Raw genomic sequence first — 26215 nt, forward strand, 5'->3', positions numbered from 1 at the left:
TGACAGGTGTTTGCCTCCCTTTGGCGTTTTCCTCCCACTTTAGCGGGAGAAATAGAGCCCTGTTGTTAGTTCTCATTTCCCTCTTCCCTCACACATCTGTTTTGCCATGTGGAATGTGGAGTGGCGTTTATGCCGTCCCTGCGAATCATACAGCACTCAAGTGTTTTTTAACTGAGAGGCAAATAGAAAACACACACACACACACACACACATACAACGAAGCCTGCTGGCAATAACTGGAAAGATAAATGTGGAGGTGAGGGAAACTACAACTAAATCATAACGTCTCCCAAAAGTGCGCCTCGCTCGTCCATGTTTCTGGCACCGGTTGCCTTGGTAACACTGTTTTATTTGTCCCTGACTCCTTATCCATCAGTCAGCAGTGTGTCGCCCCCCCCCTCCCCCCCCTTATTGATGTTTGCTTCAACATTCTAGCATTGCTCAGTAGCTGACATAGAATCACATAGACGTCTGCATTCATATCGGTAGGGCAGGACGATGGAACTCACATTTTATATTATATATTATAATATAAATAGATTGTATTATATAATATATATTATATAATATAAATATAATATATAATATAATGAATTATAATTATATTAATAACAATTATATTAGAATTTATAATATATATACACATAATAATTTATATTATATATTATATAATTTATTTTATATGTATATATAATATTTAATATGATGACACATACTGCATACCAGTACTACGGCATGATACCTTTATTCTTTTCAAAATGAATATAACACATATATTAAATAATAATTTATATAATATAGAAATTATTTTTAATAATTTCTAATTATTTATAATAATTTATATGAATTTATGTGTGTGTATATATAATATAAATTATTATATAATATACATATTATTATATTATATTATTATTATATTTCATTTCATTTTGAAAAGAATAAAGGTATATACATATACATACTGTATACCAGTACTACGGCATGGTACCTTTATTCTTTTCAAAATAAATATAATATATAATATATTATATAATATTTTTTTATAATATATACATTATTTTTTATAATTTCTATTTATAATTTATATTATATAAATAGTATATTATATTATATAATAATTATATATATATTATATAATTTATTTTATATGTATATATAATATAAATTATTAGATAATATACATATATTCATTTTGAAAAGAATAAAGGTATCATGCCGTAGTACTGGTATACAGTATGTATATGTATATACCTTTATTCTTTTCAAAATAAATATAATATATAATATATTATGTAATACTTTTTTATAATATATAAATTATTTTTAATAATAATTTCTATTTATAATTTATATTATATAAATAATATATATTATATAATTATATATATATATTATATAATTTATTTTATATGTATATATAATATAAATTATTAGATAATATACATATATTCATTTTGAAAAGAATAAAGGTATCATGCCGTAGTACTGGTATACAGTATGTGTCATAAATATTATTTATTTTGTCTATAGGGCTCTAATAAGTTAAGATTTCCATGCTCTAATGACTACATAAAGTCACCAAATATGGTTCCATGCATGATAAACCATAACACCCCCCCCCCCCCCACACACACACATATTTTACACGCACTCTCCCAAGGTGACGGCCTGTACCAGCCGTAGCCTCAAGACTGACCCTGATTTGCAACACGCACCACTGTGGCGTCTCTCGCTGAGGGGGGGAAAAAAAAGCGTGTGCGTCATTTATCAACATATAAGAGTGACGGCAAGAGGTCTAACGGTAAATCATCAGCAACGTTATCGGACCCCCGCCCCCCTCTCCTGCCACCATAGATTTGTGTTGCTGGAGTTGAGGGACGCTGCTATAAATCAGTCAATGACATGCGGGAGTGTGCGCACACAAATATTGACAAGGCATTGAAGCACTATCCCGCCTTCCCGCATCACTTATACACGCATGAAAACGCAACGCACGATATTAGGAGCGTTCGAATTCCGCTACTTTTGATGACATAGACAAAATGACTTCTGATCATCACAATGCAAAGTGTTTTGCTAGCTGAATTCGAGCGAAAGTCAGGGTAAAACAGTTTTTTTTGTCATCGAACGGGCGCGTATCGTCTCGAAGAATTAATTACCGGAAAGCGCTCATCATGACCTTCGGTTTGAGGTATGACTCAATGGCGGTTTGCTGCAAATTGATGTTTGACCTTCTTGGGTGGTGAATCACCTGACGCTACAATTACCGCCAAAAAAAAAACAATCAGTATGTGTCCACCAACTTTGGCGCACAATTTGATTGTGAGAAATGTAAAGTTTTATCATGTCGGACAGTGTAGTGCAGATGTAGCGAGGGACGACTTGTATAGCCCAATGTTGCATTCGGACGTAAATGGTTCAGTTTTTCCCATAACTATTGTTGCGGACTACAAAATAACCCTACAAAATAAGTCATAAAAGTATCTATGAAGTCGGATCAGTCAATATCGGTGTCTTATTGGAGATGAAAAATTTGAATTAGGGCACTTCTCCTTTAAAACCAGAAATATAAGACAATTATTTGTCTTATATGCGTGCAAATATGACAGTAATTCCAACCTCTATCAGTACAATAAACCTCGGATATATCGGATTCAATTGTTCCCGCTGGTTTTGTCCGATATAAGCGAAATCCGTTATATGCGTATACCGCAAAATGTCCGTTTTACGCATATATCGGATTTATATCCGGTATATGCGTAAATCGGATTTTATCCGTTATAAAAAGGCACTTCCTTGACTATGTTTCCAATGTACCTGGACGCGCAGGCAACGCTGCAAACGCTGCAAATGACGTCGTATAGCGGCCTGTCACGATTCGGCGAATCGGAGCGCCACGATGCGGCCATCCGATATATGCGAGGGAAATGCATTGGAACGGGACTGGAGATTTTGTCCGAAATAGGCGAAATCCGTTATAAAAAATCCGATATATGCAATGAATTTTGATTGGAAATGCATTACAGAAAAATCGGTTCTTTTTTATCTGTCCGTTGTGAGCGAATTTCCGATATATCCGAGTCCGATATATCCGAGGTTTACTGTACCATGCCAAGACGAGTACACACTATATTTGCTGTCCAACATATTAGCATCAGTAGTGGCATCCAGGACTGAAGACCGACATCCACCCAAATAGTAACTGTACTGCCACGCTTTGGGCTGCTTGTTTACAGCTAATAGCGCTAAAAACAGATTAGACTGATGGGGCCACTGCCTCGGTGTAATCCACTGACAGGCACTCTCGAAAGATGCTTTCTGACACAAAGCTCAGGATCGCTTTTCATCGTGGAAAAATAGAGCCAGGGTGATGCTGATGCTGGTGAGAGTGTCTGAAAGGGAGGGAATCAAACGTAACCAGAGTTTAAAAGTAGCACAAACGTGGTTTAGAAGATTAGATAACAGCAGTTTGGCACAGGAAACGGAGGCTGCGGAATTCCTAAAATATGTTGAATTGAGGCTGCACAGTGCAGCAGTGGTTAGTGTGCAGGCCTCACAGCTTGGAGACCCAAGTTCAATTCCACGTTTGCACGTTCTCCCTGTGCATGGGAGGGTTTACTCCGGGTACTCCGGTTTCCTCACCACTATGAGTCTTATGTATGTCGTGTATGGCCAATTTCCAGGCTGCATGGTGTCCGAGTGGTGAACATGCAGGCCACACAGCTAGGAGACACAAGTTAGATTCCACCCTCGGCCATCTCTGTGTGGAGTTTGCATGTTCTGCCCGTGCATGGGAGGGTTTACTCCGGGTACTCCGGTTTCCTCCCACATTCCCAAAACATGCTAGGTTAATTGTCCATAGGTATGAATGTGAGTGTGAATGGTTCATTGAGCAGCGAATGTCGTTCATTCAAAACTCCACACAGAGATGGCCGAGGGTGGAATTGAACCCCGGGAAGACTATCTTTTATGATTTAAAATATGATCTTAGCGCCCAGTTCAGTTGTTCAGTGTTTTAGGTAACAGAAGATATTTACCTCTTTTCGGATATGTTGCGACCCAAACCACTAATTGGTTGTGTTTGCTTCCTATTGATTTGGTCCGTCTAGGGCCTCATCGATTACTGAATTAATCGATGCTTTCAACGGTTCTCAGGAAAAAGGAGTCTTCCACAACCTTCACTGGTTTATACGACATCAACCTACGTAAGAGTGGCATTGTTTTGTTTTGTGTACATAACTACGCAGAGTACAGTGCATGGAGTGGAATAGCATCAACCCCATGTTAGAATTCTTATTTTTGTGCCCTTTCTGAGCTTTTCTGTATTCTACAGATCAGCCAAAGAGGGGCGGGGGGGCGGCTCACAGGACGTCAGACTACCCTCTGAGCTGGTCTGTGATCCATAGAAAATGTCTTCCTTGACCCAGCTGATCTGCTGACGTATAATACAGGACTAAGCAGAGAGAGGTCAGACACCCGTATGTCTGAAAATACCGTAGTGGCAGCGGGTTAACAAAACATTGCCTCGCTAATGCTTGGTGGTAATCGAACCTTATCCTAATGTTTCAGACTTACTTTTAAAATGTTGTATTATCGTTCTACATGATTGAAACGGTCAGACAAGAAGTCAGTGATTGGGAACTTGCCCGTTACCCGGGTAAGCAGTGATTTCTGCTCAATAGTAGCGGGTGGATCGATCCAAATATCGAACAGAAACGCAGCCCAGACCGCCGCCTGAGCTTCTCGGAGGTTTATGATGGTTTATGTGGTTCTAACATGTCAGATATGTACTTTGGTGGAAGACCATGGAGAGACTAGTACCAAAATACAGTCCCAAATTATTATGGTCGTATTTGCTGGTTCTAGTCAGGACTCGAGCAGCAGCATCCTAGATGGTACTGGTACTGCAACTGAGCCCGACAAGAAGGTTGGTTCGTAGTATAAATACAAGTTGTTGTTCATCCGATGAGTGAGAGTTTGAGTTTCCAAGCTGAAACTGTAGTAGTTTTACACTTGATCAAACTTACTCAAGATTTGTCAGATCAAAACACAGTTGGTGTGTAATGGCCTTCATTTGTTTTCAATGAAATTTGCAGTTTTATTAATTGACCAATGAGACAGGCTCTCTTGCAGGTAGACTTGGAGGACAAAAAAATAATACTTTGACGAGAAAGTTGGTGCATAGTATAAATACAAGTTGTTGTTTATGTCAAACAAAACAAACTGCAGTGCTGTATGGCGGTCGAGTGGTTAGCACGCAGGCCTCACAGCTAGGAGACTAGGGTTCAATTCCACCCTCTGAGTGGAGTTTGCATGTTTTCGTGTACTCCGGTTTCCTCCCACATTCCAAAAACATGCTAGGTTAATTGGCGACTCCAAATTGTCCATAGGTATGAATGGGAGTGTGAATGGTTGTTTGTCTATATGTGCCCTGTGATTGGCTGGCAACAAGTCCAGGGTGTACTGAAGACAGCTGGGATAGGCTCCAGCATACCCATGACCATTGTAAGGATAAGCAGTAGAAAATGAATGAATGAATGTGCACTGGGGGGGCGTACAACAATGAATCTCACACACAATAAAACTAAAATAAAGAAAAATTATTCCAACAACATGCATGCTAGGTTAATTGGCGACTCCAAATTGTCCATAGGTACGAATGTGAGTGTGAATGGTTGTTTGTCTATATGTGCCCTGTGATTGGCTGGCCACCAGTCCAGGGTGTAACGAAACAAACTGCACTGGAATATTTTTTGTGTCATTGAAATTCCGACAAAGAGGTAAACATTTACGATGCTAAATGCCGCACTCAAGCAGCCCTAAATCATACTAGATGTTCATATTAGAATATCCCAAACCCGGAACATGTTTATGTATTCTTGCCGTTAAGTTGCCAAGTGGGAATTATGTTCTCCATTTGGCCGCAGTTGCATTCATCACATTTTGGAAAAATATTTTACGATGCTGTCAAAAAAACCTGCCGTCTCATTCGGAAGCTAGCTCTTCTGTCGGCGGCTAGTTCATAAATACGTGATTCTCTGTCATTCAATGTATTGATAGGCTTACTAAGAGATTAATGTGTCATTTGGATCAGTCAGCGCTTGGTGTCAAAACTAATATTTTTTATTATACTACTACGATTCCCCCATGTTGAAATTGGCACTTATTTTACATAAATGGAAATACAATAGAAACATTTTCTTTGTAAATAAATATATACTGTTTATGATTCACAGTATTTTATTTATTTATTTATGATATATAATGTATAATTTTAGGTTTAAATGTGGTATTTCCTATATTAGAATTCTGAGAATATATTTTATTACACATTTTACTCATTTAAAAACTGTAAATTCTAAATTAATTATTTTAATTCATGTATTTATGTATGTTTAGGTTATTATTTATATATTATATAAATACAATATATTTACAAATATATTTTTGACAATTTTACAAAAAAATATTTAAGGTTTAAATTTAGACTTTCCCATACTTTGAATGTTAAAAGTGTCATTTGTAATAATTTAAAATTTTTACTTTATACAATCCTGGTATTTCCTATTTTGTATTAGAATTTTAAGAATATATTTTATTGCACATTTTACTCATTTGAAAACTGTAAATTCTAAATTATTTTAATTTGATTTATGTATGTTTAAGTTATTATTTATATATTATATAAATTATATATTTATATATTGACAATTTTACAAAAAAAAAATGAGATGGCATAAGTGTGTACGTGTACGCATGGTGTGTGACGCACAAGTAGCGTTCTCAAGGCCTGGAGGGTTTTCTGATGCGTCTTCGCCAACAATGTCATTTCTGCCGACGCACACACAATCAATGCATAGCACCATTCTTCAGGGATGTGTCCTTTTGGTTTCTCAAATGCTCCGTCTTCTTGCTCATTTTTCACTCTAATCACACAAGGCTCTGTGTGTGTGTGTGTGTGTGTGTGTGTGTGTGTTCCAAGCTGATTGTATTGTGTCGTGTCACACACTAAAAGGCAAAAGAGCTCCTGAGAGGTTGCGGCCAGGTGTTTTTAAGTTGGTGCAGCAGTCAGAACCGTGGCAGCTCTGCTTGGCTCAGCATTGTCCCGAATCACATGGTGCACAAAGGGAGACATTCACTGACACACACAATCCATACAAAAAAATTCCCTCACTCTCTCACCAATTCCTGAAGCTCTCAGTGAAACTATTTTCATGCTAGTTGCCATCTCGGATCGGGAAGAACTGGGTTCGATTCTCCGCTTGGGCATCTCTGTGTGAAGTTAGCATGGTATTTTTTTTTTAAATATAAAATTACAAGGTATGAAATTAAATTTAAAGTCACAAAGACTTGATTTTACAAATGTAAAAATTTTGTAACATTGCAAATACTCGACCTGGGTAACAGATGCTAGTTGAGTGCATCATAATTCACCTTATTTCATACTAGTAATGGTAACGGTGTTGTAGTGTGTGAAATAGTAACTAGTTACGTAAGAAACACTGCTATTTTTTAGCGCCATTACTCCCAACATGCCCCAAAACAGACCTGTGTTGCTAATGCTAGTGCTGTGAATGCTATTGCTACTACATTAGCTAAACAACATACATTAGAAACACTGCTATTTTTAGTGCCATTACTCCTAACATTCCCCAAAACAGACCTGTGTTGCTAATGCTAGTGCTGTGAATACTAATGCTACTTCATTAGCTACACAATTAAAAATATTTGCTACTAAATGTACACCTTTTAGAAAGATAATATTGGTCAGTTTTGATTGATACCATCAGGAAGGTATCTTATTTTTCTTTTTTAAATGCTGCTATTTATAACACCATTACTCCCAACATGCCCCAAAACAGACTGCATTAACATGGCTCACCTGTGTTGCTAATGCTAGTGCTGTACTAATGCTGTGAATGCTAATGCTACTACATTAACTGCACAATTACAATGATTTGCTACTAAATGTATGCCTTTAGAAAGACAACAATGGTCAGTTTTGATTAATACCACCAGGAAGGTATTCATTTTTGTAACAACATACATTAGAAACGCTGCTATTTTCAGCGCCATTCCCCAAAACAGACTGCATTAACATGGCTCACCTGTGTTGCCAATGCTAGTGCTGTGAATGCTAATGTTACTACATTAGCTGCACAATTACAACGATTTGCTACTAAATGTCCTTCTTTAGAAAGATAATAATGGTCAGTTTTGATTGATACCACCAGGAAGGTATTTTATTTTACTTTTTTTAAACAACATACCTTTAGAAACACTGCTATTTTAGCGTCATTACTCCCAACATTGCCCAAAACAGACCGTGTTGCTAATGCTAGTGCTGTGAATGCTAATGCTACTACATTAGCTGCTCAATTAAAACAATTTCCTATTAAATGTACGCCTTTTAGAAAGATAATATTGGTCAGTTTTTATTGATACCATCAGGAAGGTGTTTTATTTTATTTTTTTTAAACAACATACATTAGAAATGCTGCTATTTTAAGCACCATTACTCCCAACATTGCCCAAAACAGACTGTGTAAACATGGCTACCCTGGATGCTAATGCTGTGAATGCTAATGCTACTACATTAGCTGCACAATTAAAACGATTTCCAACTAAATGTACTCCTTTAGAAAGATAATATTGGTCAGTTTTTATTGATACCACCAGGAAGGTTTTTTTTTAAACATACGTTAGAAACGCTGCTAATGCTACTTCATTATTTGCACAATTAAAACAATTTGCTACTAAATGTACGCCTTTAGAAAGATAATAAAGGTCAGTGTTGATTGATACCAACAGGAAGTATATTTGAACAATATACCAGATAGCCATGGTGGTTAGCCCGCTAATAATACAAATCCAAATATTAACACCCAGCCTTAATGACAACTGTGCTGCTCAGACTCCCTGATGGATACACAGAATGTTTCACTGATGCTCTCCATCCAGCCCAGACTGTCGCAGTGTGTGTGTGTGTGTGTGTGTGTGTGTGCGCAAAGCAAGCACAGTTTCTCTGTGGTTTATCTCACGCTGCAGCTAAACGCTGACTGTGTAACTACTCCTCCATTTAAAGGTGTTAATTTGTGTGAGCGTTGCTGTGTGTATTTGCATTCCACATCCACACACGCATGCATCAATATTACTACACGGAAAAAACATACAAATTACTTTTACCCGCCTTTGCTTTGTCTTTTTCATGGCACCTACAAATTGAGCCGCTTTGTATTTTACTGTTATGTGTTCTTTTAACTAAAAATGCCCGACGCACACTTTTTTTTTAATTTCAAGTAGAGAATGACTGCAAATGCAAAAGAACGTCATTAAGATTACATAAACCATTTGCACTTAGTGTTATATAAAAGCATGCAAGTCAATTGTTAGCCGTGGAAAGTAGGCTAATGTATTACAATTTTAATATTTTTTATTATACTACTACGATTCCTTATACGTTGAAATTGGTACTTATTTTAAATGAATTTTTTTCATTGTAAATAAATATATACTATTTAGGATTTACAGTACTATTTATTTATTTATGTATTATATATAATGTATAATTTTAGGTTTAAATGTGGTATTTCCTATATTGGAATTTTAAGAATATATTTTATTACACATTTTACTCATTTAAAAACTGTAAATTCTAAATTAATTTAATTTGATTTCTGTATTTATGTATGTTTAAGTTATTATTTATATATTATATTATATAAATAATATTATATTATATACATTTATATAAATACAATATATTTACAAATATATTTTTGACAATTTTACAAAAAAATATTTAAGGTTTAAATTTGGATTTTCCTATACTTTGAATGTTAAAAGTGTGCAAGTGTCATTTGTAATAATTTTAAATTTTTACTTTATACAATACTGGTATTTCCTATATTGTATTAGAATTTTAAGAATATATTTTATTGCACATTTTACTCATTTGAAAACTGTAAATTCTCAATTATTTTAATTTGATTTATGTATGTTTAAGTTATTTATATATTTATATATTTGACAATTTTACAAAAAAAAATTAAGGTTTAAATTTGGACTTTCCTATACTTTGAATGTTAAAAGTGTGCAAGTGTCATTTGTAATAATTTTAATTTTTTACTATTCATATTAATTAAATAAACCAGAATTTTCTTATGTCTTTATATTTACCATAAATACTAATTCATGACTTGCACCATTAAAAATATTGTCAATTTTTCATACAAATCCCAATTATACTTCCAGTAAAAATCCATAAGATTCGCCTATATTTTTGACTGTGGCGTTTCCACTGATTCATATAAACAAAACAAGATCAAAGCTATTTATGTTGTGTACATACGCGATAACGACATTGAGGCAGTCAGTTTTATTTTTTGATCTTCTGAATGAGCTTCTTGTTGAGAGGATTACATGCAGGCTATTCTATCACCGCTGTCCTATTTTTCTTCCCTTCTAATAAATAGCCTTTAATATAATTATGCTATAAAAACAAAGCCTCTCCCTCCACTGACACTTAATCCTGCCATAGGAGGATTTATCCCAAATACACACCTTGTTGTTTACACACACACGTAGTAATTACTGACGATGGACATTCACACGTGATCAAAACGCCGAAAATAATTATGGAAACATTCCTCTGTGCAAGACCGGCATCTAGTGTGTGTGTTTATGTGTGTTTTTGTGTGTGTGTGTGTGTGTGTGTCCAGCTTGGCTTGCGTCCATGCTGGCTGCCTCATTTGGCTGCAAGTTAAAAGCAAGAGGACTCCCAAGCTCAATATGTTCTTATGCATTCGCTCAAGCTCTTCAGTTGCTGTGCAGCGAGACTCGCAATGTTGGGCTTGGCGGGTTTGATGTTTGGACGGCGAGCTGAGCCAAAAAAACTGTCAGTTTCTTTCATTCTTTGCACATTCATGTGTGCTTGTATTTAAAGCATTAATCCCATTATGTGGATTTCCTTGGCATTGGTGCATAAGTGTAAATTGCTGTGCTAACCCTAATTAAATCACAGTTGATGCACTACATGTGTACGTCATGTGATATCCTGTTGTCTTTCAGAACTCGGTTGGGCTGCCATGACGAGCGAGGAGTGTCCCGTGCCGCCGGGGAGCATTTCCCCGGCCGTGCCAGGGCGGCACGAGGACTACGGCTCGGCGCAGGCGGATGACATCATCGAGGAAGCGGGTCCGTGCGATGACGCCAGCATCGGAAGTGACCTGAGTACGCTCGTGGTGCCTTTCCCCGAGTTGGCGCCCGTGGTCTTCTTCTGCCTCAAGCAGACCACCTGCCCCCGCAGCTGGTGCATCCGTATGGTTTCCAGTCCATATCCTTTGACTTTGCTGTTAATGATATCAACGTTTTAATTGTCGTCATTTTGCGAGTGCAATTATTGGGCGTCACCTTCTGAAATTGGGCGGCTCATTCTTGTAGTTTAGCAGATATTGGAAAATATGTTGTCATCATTTCCTGTCCTGACTTTGTGGATTATTACCAGGCTTTTCATCTGTTTCTGTCATGAAAAGTGGATGGCTATCATTTGACATGTGGGCGGAGCTAAAGCATTAATGAAATAACTTGATCCCAATTGGGGACTGTTCAGGTTGTCTTAGAATATGTTTCACCTTTTCACCCAAGCAGGCTTCATTACTTCATGCTCAAAGACTAGGTAGGACAACTCTAGTCTGACCAGATAGGACAGCTAAATGACGACTTAAGCTGAACATTCACACATAAGGTATTCTTCAACTTCAGCTACCCTATCTAGTTCACTTCATGCTCAAAGACTAGGTAGGATAACTCCAGTCTGACCAGATAGGACAGCTATATGACGACTTAAGCTGAACATTCACACATAGGACAGGTATTGTTGGTCTTGGGTTACCCTATCTAGTCCACTTCATGCTCAAAGACTAGGTAGGATAACTCTAGTCTGACCAGATAGGACAGCCAAATGAAGACAAAAGTCGAACATTCACACATGGGACAGGTATTCTTGAACTTGAGCTACCCTATCTAGTTCACTTCATGCTCAAAGACTAGGTAGGACAACTCTGGTCTGACTAGATAGGACTGCAGGACCAGACTAGGACTAGCGCTGTCCTAACTAGTCATTGAGAATCAGTTCATGCTCAACAAAGAGGTGAGACGACTCTAGTATGACTAGATAGGACGGCTAGTTTAAGGATAGGGCTGAATAGGACAGCTGGAGTGGGACTGGAGCTGTCCTATCTAGTTCGGTCAGTTGACTAGACTGCCCCACATAGCCAATACGAATTGGTTCATGCTTAATAATGCAGTGGGACAACATCTATATTAGGACTAGATGTATAACAGCTCGACTAGGACCAGGCTGTCCTATCTGGTTCAGTTCTTATTCAACTGTAGTTTTATTATATAGAACCACTGGATTAGTGGTGTCCTTTCTAGTCAGTCTAGATCTGTCTTGATGGGTGGTAAGATCAAAGTTGACCAGAATTGTTATTAGAGCTAGTGGTTGTTAGCTTTCAATGACTAGATAGGACAGCTCGATGAGGACTAGAGCTATCCCATTTATTCATGAAGCATCTGTTCATGCTCAGTAACTAAGCAGGAGAGCTAGACTCGGACTAGAGTCCCTTGATGTCTAGCCAGGCTAGTGTTGGACTAGCGTTGCTCCAAGACTAGGTGGGCCAACTCTGTAGTTTGTAGTGTGTTCTTGCTGAACGACTAGGTAGGATGAGTCTAGTTTGGTGTATGGATGTGGACAACGTATTCTAATCTGGTTATTGCTTACACCAAATATAACCGTAATGAGGTCAAAGTCAGTGCAGAAGGTCGTTTTATGGCCTTTATTGGGTTTATATCGGATTATTGACGTCCATGAAAACACAACCGTACTTATAATCAGCAACTTGCTCACGGTTTATTTTATGTGAACAATCATAATTCGATATAAAACTTGCTGTGTTCTGTGCCAGCTGGGTTGTGTGTGTGTGTGTGTGTGTCATTGCGGATGAAGTGTGTGTGTGATGACCGACCGACCGACCGCACTCCCTGACAGCGGCGGTGGTGCTGAAGCTGATCCTTTCCCATTAGGGACACAAAAAGACCACGCTGAGCAGCAGCGTGAACGTGCGTGTGTGTGCGTCCGTCAGGCGGAGTGAAAGCGGACACACACACACACGCACAGACACACACAGCTTGGTTTTTCTCAGTCATGTTGCTGTGGTTTGTTGTTTAGTTCAAGAGCCTCTCGACACATGACTTATCATTGTCACAGGCACAATAGCGCGGCCTTTGGAGGCAATTAAACCTCTTTCTGACCGCAAGGAAGGGACACAGTCTGCAAATATGCTGCTGATGCTCAGTCTGTCTGTTAACTAGTCTGCTTTTCATGCATTTTCTGCACTAATAGTTGCATTTACCAGCATTCATGATGGCACTATCAGCAGAGTAAGCTTTTTATGTATATATTTTCATACACCAAGAATGAGACACTAGCTGAAATACATAAATACAATTTTAATGGCATATGGACACAAAGCACTTCTTTTTTTCGTATTCACAAAATAGACTGAAAATATGTGTATGTTTATTTAGTTGGTCAGTGGCTGACGCAGAACAATTTTTAGCATGTTGGGGGTTGGTTATGTAACTTAAATCATTAATAACTCAAAAACAAAAGCAGCACTAATATTAATTTTACCTGCACAGAAAAAATGGCACCACTTTGGTTCAATTCGGAACATGTTTGGCCCGACCTTTTCTTGACCTTTGTTATAAACTGTAATAACTCAAAAACGAAAGCAGCACAAACAAATGAGACTTATAGAGTTTTGAGTGTGTGTGTGTGTGTGGGGGGGGGGGGGGGGCAACTTCACTCAGGTCCACTATCTCCAGGCTAGATGTAATTACTGTCCAAATTAAACAACAATGTTGTCTAAAATACTGCATTTCTCATAATTATCATTGCACATTACTTACAGACACACGCAGAAGCATACTAGAAACTACTGCTTATTCTCACGGGGGTGCTGGAGCCTATCCCAGCTGTCTTCGGGCAAGAGGCGGGGTACACCCTGGACTGGTGGCCAGCCAATCACAGGGCACATATAGACAAACAACCATTCACACTCACATTCATACCTATGGACAATTTGGAGTCGCCAATTAACCTAGCATGTTTTTGGAATGTGGATCACAGAGATGGCCGAGGGTGGAATTGAGCTTGAGTCTTCTGAGACTTGCTGTGGGGTGGGGTGGGGGGGTCGGGAGTGGTAATAAGCCACGTTTCACCATCTCTTTGCAGATCAATAAACCTGTCCACCGCTCAGTTAAGAGAGGCCTTCCGTGATACACACACACACACACACGTGTCTCCAATGATGTCTCCCACGCCTGACAATGCTGCAGCACAGCACCTGGAGCACCCCCACACACTCCTTGTCATGGTGCACACAATACTTCAAGACGCTTTATTAGGTACACCTGCAGAATCTAGTGGGATCCACAGTTGCGTCAAATATTCAGCCTTTATGTAAAGATATTTCTAAAATCACAAATACTTAAACTTACTGATATAGTTAATCTTCAAACAGCTAAAATAATGCATAAGGCTAAAAATAACCAATTAGCTAAAAATGTCATCCAATACTACTCTACAAGAGAGGAGAAATATGATCTCAGGGAAGAACTACATTTGAAACACTTATATGCTAGGACTACGTTAAAAAGCCATAGCATTTCAGTATGTGGAATCAAACTATGGGATGGATTGAGTAAGGAAGTCAAACAATGCACAACGATGAGCCAATTCAAGAAACAATACAAGCAGTTGATGTTTGCCAAATACAAGGATGAAGAGTCTTGAACCAGTCATGATGTGCTATATATATCACTATATTGACACTTACTATGGTACCCATTATGGCATTGGATGGTCATATCACCTCGTACTTCGGTACGTGACAGAAAATAAAAATAAAAATTAATAAAATTAAGTAAAAAAATTACATTAAAATGATATTAGGAAAGCAGGAAGTGAACAAATGCAACAGTTACTGATGATGTGCTATATATATCACTATATTGACACTTACTATGGTACCCATTATGTCATTGGATGCTCATATCACCTCGTACTTCGGTACGTGACAGAAAATAAAAATAAAAATTAATAAAATTAAGTAAAAAAAAAATACATTAAAATGATCTTAGGAAAGCAGGAAGTGAACAAATGCAACAGTTACTGATTGTAAAAGTAAACTGTATTATGGAAAGCAGGAAGTGAACAAATGCAACAGTCACTGATTGTAAAAGTAAACTGTATTATGGAAAGCAGGAAGTGAACAAATGTAACAGTTACTGATTGTAAGTACCAGATGGAGGGGTATGATTTAATAAGCTTTGCTTCTTCCTACTCCTTTTGGACATGTGGAACTGTGAACTGATTATGGGATGCATTCAATTGTAATCTGATGCATGTTCAAATGGTAATTAAACCATTACCATATTTTTGCTGCTTTTTCATAAACCAAAACAGTCTCATTAAGTCTGCGCTGCCTTGAAGCAGCATGTGAGGAAAGGTCGGTGCCGAGTGTGCGGCTGCACCGAGTCCTGTGACTCCACTTTAAAACCACTTTTAATCTCCTTCACAAGTGTTGCACTCCCGACGCAGATGCCGGACTCACTAATGGAGCTCGGACTCGACCGCAGGGGAGAAAAAGACGATGCGAAAAGCTCGGGTTTGAATCTTCAATTATCATTAGCAAAGGGGTTTATTTCCTAGCCCGATCATTATAATAGGTTTTATTTATCCTTTGCCGACTCATTAACGATTGCGTGTGTTTCTGCGGGGTAAAAGGACAAATGTTGCTCTTCATGCAGCGGAGTAAATAATGAGTGCCGGGTGAGCGAGGGATGAGAGAGTAATGAGAAAAAGAGAAAGATTCCACCAAGAAGAGGAAGCAAAAAAAAAGTAGTGATGGAGAGATAATCCGAGCGACATTAAGACGGGAAGGTGAGCGGAGAGTGGATGATGTGTCCCAGGTGTGTCCTCCATCCTCGGCACTAGTTAAGAGCGAGGCACGGCACCGCCTCAGCCATCCGTCACCATGGAGATAACAAGCTGTCAGGGCCAGAGAGCATCACGGGCCACAGAGGCCGGTCACTCTGCATGAACGCCACAGGAGCCAATCAGAGAGGAAGGCGAGAGGGTGAAGATGAAGTAGTTACAAAATAAGGAGAGGGAAGGAAAAGGACAACAAAAAGAAAAGGATATTTCGGGACGGCAATCAAAGTTATATCATCGAACGCTCCGCTTGTGAATCACTGCTATAGATTTCCATTGGGAATGTCCGCGGCTTCAAGTAATTACAGGGAATTTACACTCACACCTTAAAGTGTCCCGATTGACTGGAAGACATTTTACTCAGTCATTTTCCTAACACAGTAACACCGCAAGTTTTTCTATTAATAACGGCCGCAAAATAACCCACAAAGGAGCCAAAGGACGTTGCAAATAGCCGCATTTTGGAGACAAAAGTGACAAAACAAAAAGGTGGATCTGTTTGTGTTTCTCCATCACAATAATAAACTTTATGTTTAATTAACACTTCCCAGTATTCATATCTTGGTAATGGTAATGGTTTAATTTCATTTGAACGTGCATCAGATTACAATTGAATGCATCCCATAATCAGTTCACAGTTCCACATGTCCAAAAGGAGTAGGAAGAAGCAAAGCTTATTAAATCCTACCCCTCCATCTGGTACTTTTACAATCAGTAACTGTTACATTTGTTCACTTCCTGCTTTCCTAATAAAATAATATTTGAATTTTATTTTTTATCTTAATTTTAATGTTTATCCTAATTTTAATCCTATTTTTAATCCTAATTTTAATCCTAATTTTAATGCTTATTTTAATCCTAATTTTTGTCCTAATTTTGATTTTAATCCTAATTTTAATCCTAATTTTAATCCTAATTTTAATCCTAATTTTAATCCTAATTTTAATCTTAATTTTTTATCTTAATTTTTAATCTTTTAATTTTAATCTTAATTTTTAATCTTTAAATTTTAATCTTTTAATTTTAATCTTAATTTTTAATCTTAATTTTAATCTTAATTTTTAATTTTAATTTTAATCACATACCGAAGTACAAGATGATATGTAGTTCTTCCCTGAGATCATATTTCTCCTCTCTTGTAGAGAAGTATTGGTTGGTAATTGGTTATTTTTAGCCTTATGCATTATTTTATGAATAATTAAGGCTGTCACAAATTCAGTGTAAAAGGCGGGAACTAATTTCATTTAATTCCGTGCCGTTTTTTGAGTGTAATTAACGCATGCGCACCGGAGCAAGCGTGCCTTTCTGTTATGATGGCAGACAGAAGCAGAGTGGAGCATTCCCACACAGTGTCTGTTTTGTATCTGCATCATCAATATACTGTATGCATATCCGTCTTTACTCCCTTCATCCTGGGAACGCCACTTCCTTATTGTCATTATAACAATACCAGATGCATTCAGGGACACTCTCTATGCTGGGAAATAGAAATTTATAGTTTCTGCCCTGTATTTAATCAGGAAATGTGCACTTTCAGCGATTTTTCAATTCAGGTAATGTAAAAAAGGATTGGAATTATACAGAAAATAAAATTATAATAGAGTTCAATGGAGGAAATACGTATATCAATGTTTTGTACATGAGTAGGTATAGTATTCTCGTGTTAAAATGTGGTACATGTAAAGGGACTTTAAAATGAAACTAATAACTTTTCAATTGCAGAAGATTCACGTTATTTCCCAAAAGGCCACAAAGCACCATTCTTGATGAAGTCTTCACGTCCCCCTTTTTTAAAATTAATTAATTTATTTTACACGAGGTTGCAGAAACATTGGCAGTAAAAAGGAGGACGAATTCCAACATGAATTTTTTTTTTTTTTTTATTATCTTCCTCCAGCGAATGGCGGGAATACAATGACGAGCTAACAATAGTCGGATGCTTCGACCGCAGACAAACCCAAACAGCCATCAGGCGTCATATTATTGCACTTTCTAATGAGATACGACACCAGAGCTGAGGATGTTTGGTTATGTAGATGAGTGTGTGTGGGGGGGGGGTAAGTTACTCCAAAACAAATTAATTCAGTTCATTTTCTGGACAGGTGTTGTTGTTAGGCAGCATTTGTGAATTGGACAGTTAATAAAAAATAAAATAAAAAAAATAAAAATAAACACACTAGCCACGCCCACTAGGCTGCTGTTTCAATGTCAAAATCGGCACTAAAAAGATGAGGAAACAGGATTATTTATTTACATTAATCTCATAATTAATTCACTACAATAATCCTTTTGCACTTTTGGTTTATATAAACAGTATAAAATATTTTCATTATGACCTATTTAGTAAATAAAAGTACCTTAATTTACCTCAATTAAGTATTTTCACGCATAAAAATGGCTAAGTTAAGTATTCTACATTGTAATGACACACAAGCACCAGATTGGAATAACAAGCTTTTTTTTAAAAATTTGACACAATAATCCCCAACATCACTTCCTGTCCGCCCCTCCCACTCTGAGTCTTATGTATGTCGTATATGTCCAATTTCCAGGCTGCATGGTGTCCGAGTGGTTAACGCGCAGGCCACACAGCTTTGAGACACAAGTTCGATTCCACCCTCTGCCATCTCTGTGTGGAGTTTGCATGTTCTCCCCGTGCATGTGTGGGTTTTTTCCGGGTATTCCGGTTTCCTCCCACATTCCAAAAACATGCTAGGTTAATTAACGACTCCAAATTGTCCATAGGTATGAATGTGAGTGTGAATGGTTGTTTGTCTATATGTGCCCTGTGATTGGCTGGCCACCAGTCCAGGGTGTACCCCGCCTCTCGCCCAAAAACAGCTGGGATAGACTCCAGCATCCTTGCGACCCTCGTGAGGATAAGCAGTAGAAAATAATGAATGAATGAATTGCTAATTTCCTCTAATTATGTTTGTTGTATTTGGTAATAGGAGTGTAACTGTGTTCAACATTTTCCATACAAAGTACAACAATGAATCTCGCACACAAAACTAAAATAAAGTAAAATTATTCCAACAACATGCATGCTAGGTTAATTGGCGACTCCAAATTGTCCATAGGTATGAATGTGAGTGTGAATGGTTGTTTGTCTGTGCCTTGTGATTGGCTGGCCACCAGTCCAGGGTGTACCCCGCCTCTCGCTTGAAGACAGCTGGGATAGGCTCCAGCATCCCTGCGACCCTCGTGAGTTTAAGCAGTAGATAATAAATAAATGAATTGCCAATTTCCTCTAATTATGTTTGTTATATTTGGTAATAGGAGTGTAACTGTGATTATAGGGTTGTTATGTTACATCTAGAGGTCTCTAACAATGTTAGAAATACATACTTAGAAGCTGTAACTATGAAAACATTCCATTTATAAGTAAGGAATTCTATTTTCTGATCACGGTTGGGTGTGGAACTGTTAAACTCTAGTCTATATTAAATCTAAATTCATATTCATGAGCGAGTGTTAATTTGTTTGAAGGAATTATGGACTGGATTATTATGGACTTGAGTAATTTTGGTGAGTTTTGGTGCGGACAGAAAAAAAGAAAAGACAGATTTTGTCGGCCGTGTTTCAGTTTTAGTGTTCAGGTGTCGAAGCCGTGTGAGTCATTGGGGGATGTTTATGAATATTCTGTGCGTTTTTTTTTTTTTTGATTGATCATCAGAATGTTTCCGCGGGTTCCATTTGGCCACTTGCAGCAGCGGCTTTGAGGTCTACCCCTCAGTAATGAATACTTATGAGCGTATTAGCAGACCAAGAAGACTCATTACAATATCAAGGAGACCAGCAGATCGCACGGCCTTTCATGGCTTTGGAGAACAGTATTTTTTTTTTGTCTTTGCAGCTATATATGAGGCCCAGTGTGTCATGCTATGAATGTCTGTGTAGCAATTAGAATTACAATCTAATGGCTTCACCGTGTCCTTTTCACATTCAGAGGGCAAGTCCTGGGACTCTGGCAGCGCCAGGATTGGCACCGTGCCCGGCGTGACACTGATTGGGAATCTTGGCTGTGCTTGATTTGGATGATTTTGTCTTATATTTGGATAAATATGCCACTACTTAACAGTGGACGTGTCATAGACATAAGTTTTGAAAATGCAGCAGCAAAATAATAGTCAAAATAATAAAGTCAAATTAAGAAAACAAAATTAATCTACAGAGGAAAAAGTTTAAATTTTTGCAAGAGAATCGTAAAAATGACGTATTAGTAGCATGAAAATGAAATATTAAATTACAAGAAACAAAACGAAAAAAATTAGAATTGTTGGAAAATTAAGTTACATTATGCGGATAAAATCAAAATATTATGAAAATATAAACCTAATACAGGAGTGAAATTTACAAAAAGAAATTTTAATTAGATGGGGGGGAATGTAATTTAATTAGAATAAAGTTATTTTATTTTAAGAAGGAAAAAAGACAAAACTTCACAAGAATAAACTTGTAATTTTATGAAGAAAAGTAAGGTCAAATAAAGGTGAAAAAAGGTGAGATAAAATAAAGGTGAAATATTTTTTTAAGTATAATATGAGAAAAAAACTAAATTGTTATTATTATATAATAATAATAATTATTATTATTAATTACAAATTATTGTATTTTTGGGGGAAATTTTGATTGGGGAAAGTTCTAATATTATAGGAATAAAGTCAAAATGTTATGCAAATAAAATAATAATATTACAGGAAAATTTTTGACAAGCTTATTCTTAGTAGAAATGTGAAATATTTGGCAAATTCAACAAAAAAAACAGGAAAAATTTTGACAAGTTTATTTTTAGTAGAAATTTGAAATATTTGGCAAATTCAACAAAAAAAAACAGGAAAATTTTTTACAAGCTTATTTTTAGTATAAATTTGAAATATTTGACAAATTCAACAAAAAGAAATAACAGGAAAAAAATGTACAAGCTTATTTTTAGTAGAAATTTGAAATATTTGGCAAATTCAACAAAAAAAAACAACAGGAAAAAAGTTTTACAAGCTTATTTTTAGTAAAAATTTGAAATATTTGGCAAATTCAACAACAGGAAAAAATTTTACAAGCTTATTTTTAGTAAAAATTTTAAATATTTGGCAAATTCAACGACAAAAACAACAGGAAAAAAAGGGCAAAGTTTATTCTAATGATTAGCTTTTTCACCTTTAATCCACAGAAGAGTTACTGTTTTGTCCTTCAATGTATACAATACTTTACAAAACATCAAAAATGGCCGCTGCATCCCTTATTTTTCCCCAGTGTAACAAGGTTGGACACCCCCGTGCTATCATTTGCTCCAGAAAAGCCATATTTAGCATCACTCTGAATATGTCACAATAAATAACGCCCCGTTAAATTTGCTAGCAAACTCCTCTCCTCCTCTTCAATCAGCGACATTGAACGGTGGAACGGTTTCCAAAGTCACGTTAAGATATCATCAGGTCTTGGTATAGTTAGTTTTTCTGGCGGTGACTCCACTCCATAAATCAGCAATGAACTCGGTCGGAGAAATGAGCGGCACACGGACGCGGCAAATTGGAATATAATGAACGGTTAAAGATGAAAAAGCGGCGAGGTAAGATGGCGCTGGCGGGATAATTATTCTGCAGTTTGTACAAGAAAAGCACAGCGAAGGACAAACCTCCCCCTGAAAGAAAGATGGATGAAAGAGGAAAAAAAAACGGGGGCTCATCCGGGGTGGTGGTGGTGGTGGTGGTGGTGAAGTGAAGTGAGAGATTGCTAGTTAGCACTCTTCTTCAAAAGGCAGCGTGACGAGGAGGAAGAGGGATAGTTCCCACCATGGCGGAGTGAACTCTTGCCCAATCCCTGTCAGCGCTGAGGACGGATGGCGTGTGTGTCGTCTTTCTTCCTCCTGACAGCAGAGGAGAGCTTGAAGTCTCTAATTGCTGTGGTGATGGCAACTTCTGCTCAGGCCGCGCGGTGTCAGAGTGGTTAGCATGTGAGCCGCACAGTCAGGAGATTGGGAGAAGACCTGGGTTCCGTTCTAGTCTATATGTGCCCTGTGATTGGCTGGCGACCAGTCCAGGGTGTACCCCGCCTCTCGCCCGAAGACAGCTGGGATAGGCTCCAGCATCCCCCGCGACCCTCGTGAGGAAAAGCGGTAGAAAATGAATGAATGGCAACTTCTGCTCAGGCCGCGCGGTGTCAGAGTGGTTAGCATGTGAGCCGCACAGTCAGGAGATTGGGAGAAGACCTGTTTTGGGTTCCGTTCTAGTCTATATGTGCCCTGTGATTGGCTGGCGACCAGTCCAGGGTGTAACCCGCCTCTCGCCCGAAGACAGCTGGGATAGGCTCCAGCATCCCCCGCGACCCTCGTGAGGAAAAGCGTTAGAAAATGAATGAATGGCAACTTCTGCTCAGGCCGCACGGTGTCAGAGTGGTTAGCATGTGAGCCGCACAGTCAGGAGATTGGGAGAAGACCTGGGTTCGATTCTAGTCTATATGTGCCCTGTGATTGGCTGGCCACCAGTCCAGGGTGTACCCCGCCTGTCGCCCGAGAACAGCTGGGATAGGCTCCAGTATCCCCTCGACCCTCGTGAGGATAAGTGGTAGAAAATAAACAAATTAATTGCCAATTTCCTCTAATTATGTTTGCTATATTTGGTAATAGGAGTGTAACTGTGACTATAGGGTTGTTATGCTACATCTGGAGGTCTCTAACAATGTTAAAAATATATACTTAGAAGCTGTAATTCTGACAACATTGGGTCTGGAACCGTTAATCTCTACTCTGTATTACATCTAAATTCATATTCATGAGCCAGTGTTAATTTGACGGAATTATGGATTTATGGAAATTTATAAAATTTTGGAGTGCTTTTGGTGAGTTTTGGTGAGGACAGAAAAAAAGAAAAGACAGATTTTTGTCGGCCGTGTTTCAGTTTTAGTGTTCACGTAATAGGAACTGTGAAAACTGTAATTATAGGGTTGTTATGTTCCATCTAGAGGTCTCTAACAATGTTAAAAAATATATACTTAGAAGCTGTAATTATGAAAACATTCCATTTATAAATAAGAAATTCTGATTTGAATGAATTTTCGCATCACGGTTGGGTCTGGAACCGTTAATTTCTACTCCATATTAAATCAAAATTCATATTGATGAGCCAGTGTTAATTTGTTTGAAGGAATTATGGACTTATGGAAATGTATGGAATTATGGAGTGCTTTTGGTGAGTTTTGGTGAGGACAGAAAAAAAGAAAAGACAGATTTTTGTCGACCGTGTTTCAGTTTTAGTGTTCACATAATAGGAACTGTGAAAACTGTGATTATAGGGTTGTTACGCTACATCTAGAGGTCTCTAACAATGTTAAAAATATATACTTAGAAGCTGTAATTATGAAAACATTCTATTTATAAATAAGAAATTCTGATTTGAATGAATTTTCTGATCACGGTTGGGTCTGGAACCGTTAATCTCTACTCCATATTAAATCAAAATTCATATTCATGAGCCAGTGTTAATTTGTTTGAAGGAATTATGGACTTATGGAAATTTATGGAATTATGGAGTGCTTTTGGTGAGTTTTGGTGAGGACAGAAAAAAAGAAAAGTTTTAGTGTTCAGGTGATTATAGGGTTGTTATGCTACATTTAGAGGTCTCTAACAATGTTAAAAATATATACTTAGAAGCTGTAATTATGAAAACAATGAATCTCACACACAATAAAACTAAAATAAAGTAAAATTATTCCAACAACATGCATGCTAGGTTAATTAGCGACTCCAAATTGTCCATAGGTATGAATGTGAGTGTGAATGGTTGTTTGTCTATATGTGCCCTGTGATTGGCTGGCCACCAGTCCAGGGTGTACCCCGCCTCTCGCCCGAAGACAGCTGGGATAGGCTCCATGACCCTCGTGAGGATAAGCGGTAGAAAATGAATGAATGTGCACTTGGGGGAGGGGGGGCGTACAACAATGAATCTCACACACAATAAAACTAAAATAAAGTAAAATTATTCCAACAACATACATGCTAGGTTAATTAGCGACTCCAAATTGTCCATAGGTATGAATGTGAGTGTGAATAGTTGTTTGTCTATATGTGCCCTGTTGCTAAAGTCGAGCTAATCCGAGCTGTGTAGTGGAAAAGTGGCAGAAACTACACAAAGAGTTGAGGATGTGTCAAAGAAACAAACAAAAAAAAAAACTTACTGACCACGAGAAACCTGCTGAAATAGCAATGCTATGCTATGTCACTGTCAACACCCATCTCGTATATCCGTAATCCCAGCTGTCGGATATACGCTGCACATATATGGATCATGGTCAACATAAATCCTTTACTGGAAATGCTGTATAATATTTACATTAGCCGATTGCTGCTATCTGCACCCCCAGTGATCCTTCCAGCTTAGGTCATGAAAGGCCAGCTTTAAGCTTCCCAACACACGTGTTGAACCAAAGTCGCTGACCTGGTGACTTTCTTCTGAAAACTTGTCAACGTATCACGTCCTCCACCGTAGCTCCAGTCTTAGTCGGAATCAGCTTAGAATTGGACAAAGAAAGAAAAAACCAGCGAGACGTTTCGTTTCATCACTTAATGACCACAAATGTGACGGCGATTAGGAAATGGAGTCTGGCTTTGCGTATTTCCAGAGCCTATTTTTTTCCCGTGGGAGGGCGAGTGATATCTTCTCTACTCTTGTCACACTCTTGTCTGGTGACTCTGACTGTGTGGGAGCGCTGCCATGTCATCATTTTTACACCCTCTGCAGACTTTTGGTAGAGGAAGGAAAGCAATAATACTGCATGCTAACCATGTAGTAACACTACAGTTTTTATGGTAGTATAGCTCGTATTAAAAGGAGATGATGGTCTACAACAGGCTCTCAGCTGGTGGTTTTGGATCACGGGTCTTTATTCATTCATTCATTCATTTTCTATCGCTTTTCCTCACGAGGGTCGCGGGGGTGCTGGAGCCTATCCCAGCTGTCTTCAGGGCGAGAGGCGGGGTACACCCTGGACTGGTGGCCAGCCAATCACAGGGCACATATAGACAAACAACCATTCACACTCACATTCATACCTATGGACAATTTGGAGTCGCCAATTAACCTAGCATGCATGTTGTTGGAATAATTTTACTTTATTTTAGTTTTATTGTGTGCAAGATTCATTTAGCTTTTTTTAATCTCCAGTTTTGCTGTTTTTATTTTTAATTTTCCCCCAAATTTCCCCCCAAACTTTCTTCTTCAGTAATATATTTTTTTTCTGTAATATTTTGACGTGATTCACATATTTTCACGTCTTTTCCTTAATACTTTAACTCTAACTGCTACTGAAATTACTTTATTGTTCCTCATAATATTAGTTTATTTTGCTTGTTTTTTTTAATTTTGCTGTTTTTAATTTCCTATTTTTATTTTATTTTCTATCTTTAATAATCCCATAATATTATAACTTTTTCACAACCATGGTTGTCATAATATTATGGCTTAAAAAAAATATGTTATTTATATATGTTATATATATTTGTTATTTATGTTATTTATTGTATTATTTCTATATATATATATATATACACACATTTATATATATATACATATATATACTATATTATGACTTGTAGTACTGTAGAACAGTACCGCATGCAGGCACCATTTTGACATTTTAAAAAATGTGTATTAATAAACTGAACTATGGCAGTTTTTGCTTTTTTTTTTTTTTTTAAATCTCCGGTTTTGCTGTTTTTTATTTTTAATTTTCCCCCAACTTTCTTCTTTAGTAATATTTTTTTCTGTAGTATGATGACGTGATTCACATATTTTCACTTCAGTTATTTTTTAAAAGGAATAATTTTCCTTAATACTTCAACTCATGTTCCTCATAATATTAGTTTATTATCCTTGGGGTTTTTTTTTCAATTTTTGCTGTTTTTCTATCTTTGATATTCCTATAATATTATAATATTTTTCACAACCATGGTTGTCATAATATTATGGCTTTAAAAAAAATATATATATATTTTTTCCCACAACCTTGTCATATACGTATATACTATATATATATGCTTGTAGTATAACTGTGCTGTATAAGAACAGTATTGCATGCTGAAACTCTTAATACTGCACTTCTGATCAGGAACTTTAGTAAAAAATAAAATATAAAAATGCACCCATCATAACTTGCGAGTCA

The 26215-nt window shown here is 37.4% G+C and overlaps 1 protein-coding gene across 3 annotated transcripts in view; it reads left to right on the forward strand.

The window, feature by feature from the left end:
* cacna1ia (calcium voltage-gated channel subunit alpha1 Ia) overlaps positions 1-26215 on the forward strand; it is a 175612-nt gene that overhangs the window by 34684 nt on the left and 114713 nt on the right. For all 3 annotated transcript variants that reach the window (XM_058050223.1, XM_058050225.1, XM_058050224.1), the window contains exon 2: positions 11071-11334. In XM_058050223.1, the coding sequence (XP_057906206.1) occupies positions 11088-11334 (247 nt within the window). In that variant the 5' untranslated portion in view covers positions 11071-11087. The remainder of the gene's footprint in view (positions 1-11070; positions 11335-26215) is intronic.

Source organism: Doryrhamphus excisus, chromosome 15 (assembly GCF_030265055.1).
Source record: "Doryrhamphus excisus isolate RoL2022-K1 chromosome 15, RoL_Dexc_1.0, whole genome shotgun sequence".
Taxonomy (NCBI): domain Eukaryota; kingdom Metazoa; phylum Chordata; class Actinopteri; order Syngnathiformes; family Syngnathidae; genus Doryrhamphus; species Doryrhamphus excisus.